The 13,692-nt window shown below is 38.5% G+C and overlaps 1 protein-coding gene across 1 annotated transcript in view; it reads right to left on the minus strand.

The window, feature by feature from the left end:
- ap1m1 (adaptor related protein complex 1 subunit mu 1) overlaps positions 1-10,386 on the minus strand; it is a 29,038-nt gene extending 18,652 nt beyond the window's left edge. The window contains exons 1-10 of the mRNA XM_057334683.1: positions 10,181-10,386; positions 8,011-8,167; positions 7,634-7,701; positions 7,336-7,466; positions 7,065-7,212; positions 6,545-6,671; positions 6,231-6,373; positions 6,044-6,115; positions 5,808-5,966; positions 5,587-5,712 (exon numbers count right to left, since the gene is read on the minus strand). Coding sequence (XP_057190666.1) covers positions 5,587-5,712; positions 5,808-5,966; positions 6,044-6,115; positions 6,231-6,373; positions 6,545-6,671; positions 7,065-7,212; positions 7,336-7,466; positions 7,634-7,701; positions 8,011-8,167; positions 10,181-10,222 — 1,173 coding nt within the window. The 5' untranslated portion in view covers positions 10,223-10,386. The remainder of the gene's footprint in view (positions 1-5,586; positions 5,713-5,807; positions 5,967-6,043; positions 6,116-6,230; positions 6,374-6,544; positions 6,672-7,064; positions 7,213-7,335; positions 7,467-7,633; positions 7,702-8,010; positions 8,168-10,180) is intronic.
- Between the last annotated feature and the right edge of the window lie 3,306 nt (positions 10,387-13,692).

Here is a 13,692-nt window from a genome sequence, read left to right on the forward strand (position 1 = left end):
TGCAGGGAGTAGAGAGCAGTGAACACTGTTTAGGGACCATGTCAATAGGAACACAGTTTATTCATGGAGCGCTCTTCTAACGAGCTGGTGATTTAAATCAGTGTGAACCAGGATTAAGAACCGCTAGGCTATGTTTAAATTAGCTAAAATGGTGAAATGTGCTGTATAATATAGGTGTATCAGTTTAGTAATAGAAAAATATAAATGGCTATATATATATATACAAAATGGCCCCCTCATTTACAGACAGGCCCCCTCAAAATCAAAATTCTGGCTACGCCACTGGTCTGTGTACCATGGAAGTTCATCGCGTGCAGAAGGATCAGGTCAGTAAAATCAGTCTTGTTTAACTGGATTTCATTCATTAATTACATTTTCGCGAAAGTTTAATTTGGGGTACTGCAATGTTTATTTTCTATAAAAATGCTAACTTACTGCAAATGATAGCTAGCAAATTATTTAAAAATAATGTTAGCACATGAAAGCATTGCAAATAAATTGTTTACTTTATGTTATTTGTGTATGTTTTTGACCAGCAAACTAATGAAGAATTGGTGTAAATTACACTAGAAGTTAAAGAATTTCTGTCTGTAAGGATTTTTTGCTCACCCTAATAAAATTACTGGGTCTTACCTGGCCACCTCTAAAAAAAAGTTCTGGCTACGCCCCTGCTGGTCTCGATTGTAGTTATTAACACAGTTAGTTAATTTCTAATATAACATGCGTCTTAATTCACTGATATAAATAATATTTCTGAAATATTGTTAAACACGTCATAGAATCTGCCAACCGCTTGATCTCCAAACATGAAGTCACATTTAAATCACACATATTTCAGAAACCCACGAGTCAAGACATAAGCTCACAATTGAAGATCACACGACTGGCTGTTCATGAAATCATAAATATATCGAAATGCTGGGAAAAGTATTTCTGTTTTCACATAAAACCATGCATGTTAAAAATAGCACACTTGTGAGAGTACGCATGCGTCTATTTGTGACTGTGACAGGGCACTTGTAATGGTCAACACATGGGATTCTCTATGCCAGCGTCCGACAGACTGTTCGGTCCCCTGAGACAGACTGCAGATCAGATTGTGGTTGGCCAGTCTCAGACAAACGGCCCGAGGCCTGACCACACCGCAGGCTGGATCATGAGCGTGAGACTGTCGCTCCATCAGCGGGCGGCACTGATCTCAGGGGACCTGACGCCTGGCACCGCCGAGATTGTCTCAGGGCTGGAGACGGCGCTGGCGTATCAAACCCGGGCTGGGCGGCTGGGAGAGGTTATCAAAGCCTTCCTGAGGTTTCAGAGCAGGTCAACATTCAGACCGTCTCTCTCACGGGAACGCGACAGTCAAAACAAGTTCACCGCAGAGTTGTGACCCCACCTCAAAGACCTTAGGACATCACAGCATTCATACTTTACACACCTCAAACTGAAGCCCGCGGGGTTGGATGTGATGTGGGCGATTTCTGATACGTCTTGATTTACGGCACACGTTTAAAGCTCCCCAAAGCTGTAATTGAGCACAAGACATTTGGGGGAAATAAGATGCTGTCGGACAGCTGCGAGGCAGACGAGAAGCAGCCAATGAAAACGGCAAAAAATTAGAGAGGAAATGGCGTATAAGTTAAGCGCTTAATTCGATTTGACGCACAACTGACTTACCCTCATCATTTTGCCGAACCATCCTCACTGTGAGGAGCAAATTGAGTTTTCAGAAACATTCTTGTCGTTTATATCCGTGTGGGCTGTTTAACATACTATTGAACAGAGGAAATCAAGCCATCCTGTCAAATTCCCCTCTTTCAAAATAATGGATTATTTTACTGAAGCCAATTTCATTCTGCACGCAGGGCACACAGAGTTCAGCCATATGACCATGTGACAGAAAACTGCAGTTTCAACATCAGATCTCTCGCGTTTTCCCAAAACTCGTATTTATGTTTTTTTCTTGCATTCTCTGTAATTTGCCTGATGTGTCTGTATGTCACGGCAGTCTGTTATTTAAGCGTGTATGGCCCACAGATTTTATTGTTTCTCTGGTTTGTGGGTTATAGAGAAAGACCGAATGTCAAGCGATGCAAGCGTGATGGGTGTGATGCTCGTAGAAAATCTATTAAAGGAATACTCCATGTACAGTAACAGACTTACAAAAACATTTACGCAACAAGCCAAGAAGCAGCCGACTGAGATTTGTATAGCTATTAACCTGGAATATTTTCTACAATAACATCTACTCAAAAACACTCTTAAAAAAAGGGTGCTTCAAAAGGTTCTTCGATGCCATAGAAGAACCTTTTGGTTCCATAAAGAACATTTCTGTTCCACAAAAGATTCTTTGTGGGGAAAAAAGTTCTTCAGATTATAAAAAAGTAAGAAAGAGATGGTTCTTTAAAGAACCCTTTAGGGGTGTACTCGACTAAGGATTTACATAGTCGAAATCAGTAGGCACGTCTTGCCTATAGTCGAATCGCACGCACGCGGAATATACCAGAATTACAGAATATACATTTATAGTAAATAAAAATAACGAAATAAGCCAGATTCAAGACGCAATGTGTAAAATAAACGTGTTTAGGTAAAATGTCTGAAATGCAGGGGAACATATGAAGAGTTTGGTTCCAAAATGAGATAACTCAGTTTTTAAAAATTTTCAAAAATCATGTTTTTTTTTATTGTGCATTCTATCAATCAAACTGCAGTTGGTTTGTTTTGATTTAAGCCATAATAACATAATACCAGGGTTTCGGTACCCAACCCTAAAAATGTCCCATTTCTTTACATCATAAATAATATTTTTAGCGGCGCAGTGCCTGTCTGCTACGCCACTGACCATCTAACCAAAATGACATGATCCCCATTGCATAACACCTCTGCGAAGATTCGACTGTGAGATTGGTAGTCGAATCAGGCTCCTCCTATCGAAGCATCGACTATTCGGGGTCACCCCTAGAACCTTTGACTATGTGGAACCAAAAATGGTTCTTCTATGGCATCGCTATGAAGAACCTTTTAAGCACCTTTATTTTTAAGAGTGCACATACATACGTGTGTAGTTCTTATCATGCCACATACTCGGATCTCTCAAAGGGAAACAGCTCTCATTCACAGGAATCCAACTCCTTTAACTCTTGATTGAGAAGGTCATTTCTCAGGGAGATGCTCAGAAGGACACTTGCCTTTATTCAGAGCACATCAATGCCAACACCGCACGTGTGAAACTGAAGCACAGAAAACTCTAAATAAAGTAAAAGTTAAAAGACTTAAATCCACTGTCAGACTCATTTAAAGGTGAAGGGCCTGTATGCATGTTTAAAAAAGCGTTCAAATCAATCGGCAGTCCCATTCTGTTCTGCCCACCTTCATAAACTGCTGACGCTTCAGAAACACAAACACACGCAAAGACACACAGCTGACCCTAACAAATAAACACAGCGTCTGCTAAAACACATGATTCAGCTGTAGTGAAGTTGTGTCTGTCCAGCCTTTGACCGTCAGCCAGCGTCTGGATCACAGCATCAAAGCCACAACACACACACACACACACACACACACACACACACACACACACACACACACACACACACACACACACACCACACACACACACACACACACACACACACACACACACACACACACACACACACACACACACACACACACACACACACACACACACACACAGGGTTTAAATTTAACTGTTAAATGAAGCAAAAACAAACCGGCTACCTATTAAAACCTGAATTTTAATGTTTGTCATGAAGACGACTGATTCCTCAACACCAGAGCTTATGGCACATCACAACAAAATAAAATCACTAGTACAAATGCGTTAATATGAGCCACATGAAGTGCAGACGACACGGTTGATTATAATGCACACAATCCAGATTTAAGAACCTAAAAAGTTATTTTTTTGTTTTATATGAATATGGATTGTTAAGTTGACTGCATTGTAAATTAAATACATTATTTTTCTGTTCAAAGGGTACAAAAGAATCATGGTACATTTCTGAATCTAGTAATGCATAGTTTTCTGTTGAACGTCTTATTGCTTCAACATTGGGAACACTGTCTGGTCAACTGTTATGACAAGGTGAGTGAAACATGCAGATCTGTAGCGCCATCTATTGATCAGACACAATAAAAAAGCACTGGCTGTCTGAGAAACAGGTGTACAGCACCCATGGGAAAAAACTACTACATTAAACATTAAAGAAACAGTCAGTAGCGCCACCTGGTGTCAGAAACATGAAGATACAACAATCTGCTCAGGACATCTAGGCTTTTTGTTCTTACAAACAGCTGTCACATTTTAACCAAACAAAGACCAAATACTGGTTAAAACGATACTCCAGTACAAATTTACATCTCAGTTATTTAAAAACTTAGGGTAAGGAATGGCATTCCTGATGAAAAAAATAGAAAATCCCCCAGTAGATATGGTTGGTAACACCAAACAGCACTTATTCTGTCGCTAACAAACACAAAGAGAGAAGCAGCCGGACTGAGAGAGCAAATTACATCAGGCATGATTAAACAACATCTCAATTATTCATAAATTTATTTCACCTCTTCATTCAAACATGCATACTACCAGTGAAGAGTTTAGGGTCACTAAACTGAAATGTTTCTCAAGATCTTAAAAAAAAACATCTGAACTGAAGGTGTACAATTAAATGTTTAAAATTTGTTTAATAAACAACATTTTTTGCAAACACAACAGACTGCAAACTGGCGTTCAAATCTTTCACCTTTTAACGAACCAATCAGTTGTCGGTGGATGAAATCAAGTCCCGCCCTACATTATTTTCTCATATCAGACGTCGTTTCACTCGGGTATACTTTCACGATACGGGAAAAAAAAGACAATCGCTAATTCCGTTTCATGCCAACTTTAACTGAAAACCAATTGCCCTGACATATCGTAAATTGTCATTGCCATTGCCAGTTTTGTCTCAAGATGCACACCAGTAATATTTTATCTCAGGTAATTTAAAAAAATCGACTTAAATATCCTGGTTTAACTAAGGCATAGTCCTGGCTTAAGCTAAGCCTTGTCTGTGAAACTGGGCCATAGTTATATTTGAGCACTTTTCCACCATCGCGCCAAATCGTTCTCGTTGCTTGATCGTTCCACTCAGTGCCGATCCATGCCAGCCGGTACGTAAATGGTTTCATTTTCCACCACAGAGCTGATAACGGAAATTTTTAGAACGTAAACACAAACGATTCACGCGCTGCCTCGGTAACACAAGAGACTGAGCTATAACGGCTCTGCGCGCATTCATTAGCACGATTCAGCACAGTTATAGAACCGTGCTGAAAATTCCGAGCCGAGAACAGTTTGTAATCGTGTCATGTCGAACCAGGCTCACGTGGAAACATAACTGTAACTGTTTCAGACTGTGCTTAGAACGATTCGGCGCGATGGTGGAAAAGCGCTCTTTGTGTCATTCTATAGTTTGTATGTGTTTGTATTATTCTGAAATGAGGACAGGAAAACTTCTAAACGGCCTGCTTTTCACATACACAAAAAAGCGTAACAAAAGATTGATTTGAAGGGAACAGTACCTGTATTCCAGATGTGGTGAAATAAGGGATCTCAAACTTCACACTGATTGGTGGTTTGCCTTCTTTGTCTTCAGCTTCCACGCTGGGAAGCCCAAAATGAGCTCTCATCAGGTACTCCTTACCCCCCTGAGACCGATAGATCCACACATACCGTCAGCTGGGGGTTTGTGTGTATTACAACCAAACAGACTCTGAATATGTGTGCGCGAGTGTGTTCTTACAGGGAAAGACTTGATGGACCAAACAATCTCACTGTTCTCCGGCACCCACTTCACACTGCCCACGGTGGTCTTGAACTTGGGCGAGTCAGCATCAGTCGGTACAGGAATGTGAATCTCCACATTATTGGCAGTGGAACGTCGCTTAAACTGAGACTTGGCCTGAAGAAACACACACAAGCAAGTGTGAGACACAAAGTTTATCATATACAGATGAAGTAAGGTGTGTGTGTTCTCACTTTGATCATGTACTCGATTCTGCTGTGTGAATGTTTCTCAATCACAGACTCGATCCAGATCAGAGGCTTCACCTGTTCACAAAGGACATTAAAACACATTCAATCAGGAGCAGAAACGGAATCAAGCAACGGCCGCTTTAAGTGTGTACTGAAAACATTCATGTTATTGAAAGGCGGAGACACACACATGCGTGTTTAGGCGGTATGACATCAGCTCGAATTCTCCATCCGGAGGGATGAAGGAGATTGTGCGATCATTCTCAAAACGAGACAGACGCACACACTGGTGAAACTTCACGTCCTCCAGCTCCACAGATTTACTCTTACCACCTGAAGACAGAAAGACAAGAGTCGAATCATAAAAACACAATGCATCAGAAGAATCCACCGTAAAATCTTGAATCTAAAGTTTTTGATGTATTCCTTTTATAAACCAACGTAAAATAAGATGAATACGGTGCTAACATCTGTAAGGAGAAACCAGATTTAAAAGCAACTCACGGCCAGTGTTCTCGAACAAAACCTTGTCATTCAGACCCAAACGCAGCTCTGGCATTCCCGAGAGAAATACTCTCATCTTTATAGAGCCGACGATCTCGCTGCGAAGAACATTACCATTCGCGCTGACCTGGAAAAAGATCAGAACCCGTGAGTCGCTCACGTAGAACACATAAACTGATCTCAGGGATCTATACATCAGTTTACATGATACATACACATAATCCAATGATTTTTGCTTAGAGTTCGATTGATCTAGTTGCTATGAAACTGTTGCATAGGATGGAACCCAAGATCAAGCTAAATTCGTTCATCATTTTCCCGGCACTGTTTGAAACAATAACTATTCTGTACGAGCCAATTGGGTGAAACGTTAATGCTGTTATGAAAACCAGCAGCGTTATCACCTCAACACAACAAAAGCACAATAGGATAGATGTTACTGCGACCTATGTCCTGTTTGTTTTTGTGAATTCCTGTGTTTATTTTCAGCAGGTCTAACGCTGTGTTTCTAAAAACATACCAGGAGGTTGACAGACTCTATGACGTCCAGGAAAACCTCGTTTTTCCTGTACTTGATGCCTTCTGACCTCCAGGAGACGGCATTGGTTACGGTCGCGGGGGGTCGCGGAGCTCCCGTGTCCAGCTTGTGACCTTCCTGCGTGATGTATCTGTGTATCGACACGCAATGATAAACGCACGCGGCAAACACAACTTTCCATCAATTATTCCAGATTAACATCCGCTGGTGGGCGACAGAAAGGTTTGGATGAAGAATGTAAACATGGACTCACTCCTGAAGGATCTTGCTGTCAGTTGTTTGAGGGTAACCGAAGTCCATGAGTTCATCCAGCAGCTCATAAATAATGACAAAGTTATCTCTGATACTCTCCTCCTCCAATTCCTTAAAGTATTCTGAGAACACCTGAGACACAGACAAGGAAGCATCTCATTTTTACAAATCCTTCATCATAAGAAAAATGTTAAAAGGCCCCAGAGGCTAAAATGTGACACTAATTTCTCAAGCTTTGGTTTTTGAAGATTAAATAATTTACGGAGCATAAAATAAACCGTAAAACTGATGCAACCAACCTGCACAATTTTGTAGAGGAATGAAAAAACCAAGGAAACACAAGCGTTCTTTTTGGATGTTGCAACAACTGTTTGCCCGCAAGTTAAGAAAATATGCTTAAAAAACACAAATCAAGCAAACTCTTCATTTTAAAGCTCTGTTTTCCACTAGCAGCACCATACTTTCATCAAAATGATTAGCTCTTTCAGCATCATATTGTAAATACACATTATTTTATTTAATGTGGTACATCTGTAAAGAAAAGGTTAAAATACGCAATGAACACAGCATTCATGTACCATTGGTACTTAAAAATCAGAGTACTAAGTACTAACAAAAACCAAATTACACTGTAAAAACTCATTCAGGACCAGTTAGATGGTGTGGGGGAGGATACGATACAAATTGTTGTGTTTAATCCACATGAAACGCACTCCTCCATGAGCCAGGATTGGCGACAGCGTGCCCTCTTCCTCTTTATCCATCAGCAGGCTCATAAAATGCTCAATCTCTGACATGTCCACATCACCGCGGTAATTACGACAGATCAGGACCTGAAAAACACATGTGACTTATAAACAACCACAATTCATCACTTTCTATATTAAAAAAAGTAGTTCCCAAAGGTCTCTAGCTTTCCTTCTTCAAAATCTACTACTGCAGAAATTCTCTTAAGAAATGCGGAGAATTTTGTAATCTGTCACAAAATCTGTTTTCTTACTCTACTTGTATAACTGAGCGAAACTGATCCAAGTTCAGAGGGTCAGGGCTGACATTAGACCACCATAAATATTTCCCCAAAACACTAGAGTAGCCATAGTAACCAGAGCCAGGAATGAACAGATTAACAGATTAAACCATCAGAGCTTTGTACAAAATTGAGTTTCTTCCCCCTACAAAAATTAACCATGGTTTTACTATAAATAAAACTATAGTAATCAAACATGGTTACTATAGTTAAAGCATGGGAAGGTAACTCCAAATAAGGCATGGTTTTGATACAATAAACATAGTTTACCATGGTGTTTGGGGTTATACAAATGGCAATCAATCCGCCAAAAATGTAATGCAAAAAAAACTGTACTGCAATTTATGTCCGCATTCGACCCATAAATATAATACGTATTTAAGTACCTTGGAGTATCATATAAATGCCAATAATTCAGGACCATGGTATCACTGTCACTATAACGTTACTACTAGGGGTATAACGGTTCTTGGTAAAAAAAAAAATGAACCGCACGGTTCTTCACCAACGGTTCGGCACGCGGTCCAAGCGGCTCATCTTAAATCTGACGACGCATTTATAATGTGGTTCGTTAAAAATGATAATGCGTAAAACAGACAAAGTTCAGCTAATGTATGTTTGTCGATGGATACACATTTAATACCTACAACAAATCAAATAACGTAGACAAATTTCAATAGGACTGACGTATGCTATACAGTCATTTATGCATTCATCACCTGGGTGTTGTGAGCGCGCGAGTGCAGGTGAGACCTGAACAGCACATGTTGCCGTTTAAACTACACTCATTCAAGCCTTGCCAATTTAAACATTTAAGTGCAAGATGATGTACAAGAAAACTCGCTTGCGCGCTGTGAGAAGATCCGAAGCGCGCACAAGTAAAGTCTCAGACATGGCGCAAATATTGAGTTGTCTTTGAAGCGCTTAAACGGACAAATTCACACACGAAGTAGGTCAATATGCCCCTCTTGTCGAGTATATTAACAAATATAGTAGGTTATGTCTTAAGTGAACGGATGAAACAGATGAAAAACAACGCATGTGTACAGTATCAGTGTACTCGATCTGTTGCATTCCTCTTGAAGCGTTAAAACTTTTAAAAGTCAAGGAAATCACTCACTGCTTGTGACTCAATAGCTTCTGTAACTTCAATTACGATTCATCTTTATTTCATTTGTACATATGCAATGTTATGTTTTATTTGATTACTTTAATCCATTTCTATACCTTAAAAGGTATATATACAGTATCTTATTTTATTTTCTGCTTTTGTTGCTTTATTGGTGCTGTTACTTGTAGCTTGATTATTTGTTCTTATTTTTATTTGTCAGTAGTCCCTTTTCCCTGAAAATAGCACGAACCGAAACCGTAACCACAAGCAGTGACACAAACCGAACCGTGAGTACTTTGAACCGTTACACCTCTAGTTACCGCACTTACGACAGGTGCACGTAGGGTTCAAAAACATTCATATTTGTCGATTACAAAACAATAATAATCATTTCAAATATTCACATGAAAATTATTTTTATTCGTTTATTTATGGACACCTTCTATGTGAAAATTAAATGAAAAATACTCAAAATTAGTATAAAAAAGTAAACAGTGACTGAATTTCGATTTAATCATTACGTCAAACAACATTCAGCTACGCAACCACTTTAATTTGTTTTAATTCAATTCATTTGACTGCTTTCAGACGAGCAGAAACGTGTAAATATATTTTAATTCAGGAATTCTTATTAATATTTAAATACCCTCACGTCATGTTTGCTATGGGTTAGCTTAAGCCTGCGGTGCTATTGAACCGTTATCTTACCTTCCCCTTCAGATCCAACACATAAACCGCGCTGGCCGACATCTTCTCGCCTTTAACGACACCTTATATCGCTGAGCTACAGAAGTCCGGTCACTTCTGATGCATTTATGAATTTAACGAATAACTGTCATCCGTTAATCAAGCTCAGACAACATCCAAATCACCAGAGTGCGGATGAGAGATATTCTGAGGAACCGGTAGACGCCGCTGCGATGAGCCCGTGTGACCGCAGCGCCACCTACTGCACTGGAAGAACGATTGGATTGAAAAGAAATAGAACATCTCTCTCTCTCTCTCTCTCTCTCTCTCTCTCTCTCTCTCTCCTCTCTCTCTCTCTCTCTCTCTCTCTCTCTCTCTCTCTCTCTCTCTCTCTCTCTCTCTCTCTTTCTCTCTCCCTCCCTCTCTCTCTTTCAGCCATTTCCACCACTGGTAATCAACAGCTCTACAAGTGCTATTAACAGTATTTACATTCAATGACCTTCTCTCATGGTTTAGCTGTCAATTTTATGAAGGTTGTACATTTACTGCATATTGAAAACATGTAGAATCAGAAGGTGTTTAGTGTTTATGTAATAAACGTGCAGCTTTCCAGTAATGGCCCACCTTAAAACTTTTGGAAAAAGTTTTTCTGAAAAAAAAATCAGAAAAAAAACTTGCTAGCTTGACATTTTAGGTTCTATGCTGTTTTAAATGGTTGCTATGAAGTTGCTAGGATACATCACTAGAGATGAGATATAACAGTCAGTGTCTGTGGTCAGTAACGCAATGATCTGCCAATGACAGTCCAGGCTGGTGAAATCCTAATGCTTAAAGTTTCTCAATGTTCTCATGAAAACGTTCTTCAACAAGTGCTGCAATGCCATTTTTCTGTGATGCAACTTGATAAACTCTTTCTTAAACCTCTGGCTTTAAATAAGGAATTACGTCAACATCTTTAAATGAGGCATATTTAATTTGATTAATTGTATTCATTTTTATCTCCATTTTGAAATGGACAGTGTTTTGAGTGGCTGTTATGGATTTGCATGGGTTTTTGCTAGTTGGCCAGAAGTTTGATCGATTTTTTATATTTAAATGTCACGTTATCATCAAATACATAAGTATACACCTGATTGGAGCACTTCACTAAACAGAAATTCTTTAAAAACGGTGTGGAAATTGGTGAATCTACATTAAATTCTCAAATAAACTGATGCAATTTTCTGAATAAAGACACAGGGTCATATATGTGAAGAGCCTCACTTTTTTGACATCAAAAACACGTGTGCAGAGAACTTCAGTGTGTCTGTATGTTCTGCATGCCGTTGGTCAATGTGAGTTATGTCACTGACGTCAAACTTTTATTTATGGGACAAGCAGGTTCACAGACACATTTTAACCTTGAGATCTAAATGACACTCCAAGCGAAAACATTTACAGTTAAAAAAATTATAGTAAGAGTTTAAAGGAGTAAGGAGTTTTCTAACATAAAACAATTTTAAATCTTTAAAACAAACCTGATTTCAATTTAATCAAGATTATAATACAAATATAATATTATATATAATATTATTTAATATAAATATGTATTTACATAATTAGGATTAAAATGTAGATGTTGTGTATTAGAAATGACCTATTTTCTAACACTTGATTCTTTACTTTGTTCAAACTCACTTCTGCTGTTCATTTAGTTACTATTATTCTATTTTTATTATTATCGATTATTATAAGAAGTAAAAACTACATCCAGACACACACAGACCTCACATTAAGCACAGACCAAAAAATCCTTTAGACACGAGACTGAAATTGCAATTTTACATTATAAAGACAGGGGGCGCTGTTCTGGATGCTTCAAATGTTTTCCATTGACATGTGTTTGTGTAAGTGTACACTTGCCACGCTAATTCTGTTTTTGATGAGGTGTCTGTCAATGCACACCTGTTTCTGAACAGTAAAATAACTGGAGAAAAGAGAACAGTAGACACATTATTTCTTTAACCTCAAAATATTACAATTTTGAAAACAGTTTTAAACAAAATCAAGCTCATGTCACAAATTATTTCCACCACATTTCGCGTTTTTCTTCATTGTCCTGCATTGCTGTATTGTAAGCACACGTTGGCATTGGTATAAATATTGATGATCATGTCAGTAAGGCATTGTCGACCGTGACCTAGCCAACAATAGCCATTTTAACACATCTGCTGACTTACACCGACACCTCTTCATCTGACCAATCAGCAACAGGACGGACAGAGACATCGGTCAGTGAACACAACAGGGCTGAAACACTTTCATCGTGTTTTCTTTGTAACCTCTCCCCTGGTTTTTAGATCTGTGATTTATTGTTGGTTTCCCAATGTTCCCAAGCTATCAACCCCATGAACTCTACATGACTACCAACATCAGTCTGTGTGTCTCATATCTATGCTTTATACCAGCCTTTACAAACCCAAACATGTGAGTTTATAAGACACCATTTAAAACATTAAAGACTTCTCTACGGTATGAGTATACTCAATGTAAGTCAAGCAATGTTACTTAAATATAATTTTATGCTTCTGAGACGTACATAAAAGTTGACTTTTCCATTTGTTAGTTTAAAAGACGTATATCAACTTCTTTTTTGAGCATACAGGCAGATGAATGAATAAAACCGAAGACAACATTCACCTGACATTCACTCAAACACCACACTATCAAAACTGTTGCACAACAGGTTTGTGGAAATCCTCACAGACGGCAGGTCTCCTGTCAAACATTCAGCAAATTCGTTTACAGGACAAAGAGAAACACATTTTTACAAACATTTTAATGAAACATTATGTATTGCCGGATGACAAATAAATTTGCCATTAAAGTGATGCACATGTGTCATTTCATAACCAGTGGTGTCAAAAAAGAATGCAGAAAGTAGAAACATACAATGTTTCTACTGAAACATACAATGTTTCTACTGAAACACTGACATACAACATACAAACAATCACATATTCAAAACATAAAAAATTATTTAGTGAAAGTGTTTTTGAGATCTTTGTGTGTTGAAGTCACTTAAACAGGTAAACAACAAAAACAGATGCCAAATCTAAACAAGTTCTGCCTGCGGTATAACTGACATGGAGAAACTGAGACCGCTGTGTGTCACGGCTGCAGGACAGATAGAATTCACAGAGAAACTGCAATGTTGATTTTATCAAGATGATCTTGTTCTCCTGATATGATCCACAGGTTTCATTTCTAGGGAACAAACCTGCTTTCTACCTTAAATGCACTTTCGAAATGTAAATATGAAAAGTTGTTGTAGCCTATCATTAATGACTGAGGTATTAAAGCAATCTCTTTTTCCTTAGTTAAAGCAATAGTAAAATTCAAATACAGTATGAACTATATGGAACCTCATTTTCATTCTTACAAGGAGTAAGCTATTGTAATTGTATAACCATGTGTTTTCGTCTTTTTGCATTGTTGAATATTCCTGTCGCATTTTGGTATTACAATTAAAATTAAAATTAACAGATATTAAA

The sequence above is a fragment of the Triplophysa rosa genome, linkage group LG5, assembly GCF_024868665.1.
Source record: "Triplophysa rosa linkage group LG5, Trosa_1v2, whole genome shotgun sequence".
Taxonomy (NCBI): Eukaryota; Metazoa; Chordata; class Actinopteri; order Cypriniformes; family Nemacheilidae; genus Triplophysa; species Triplophysa rosa.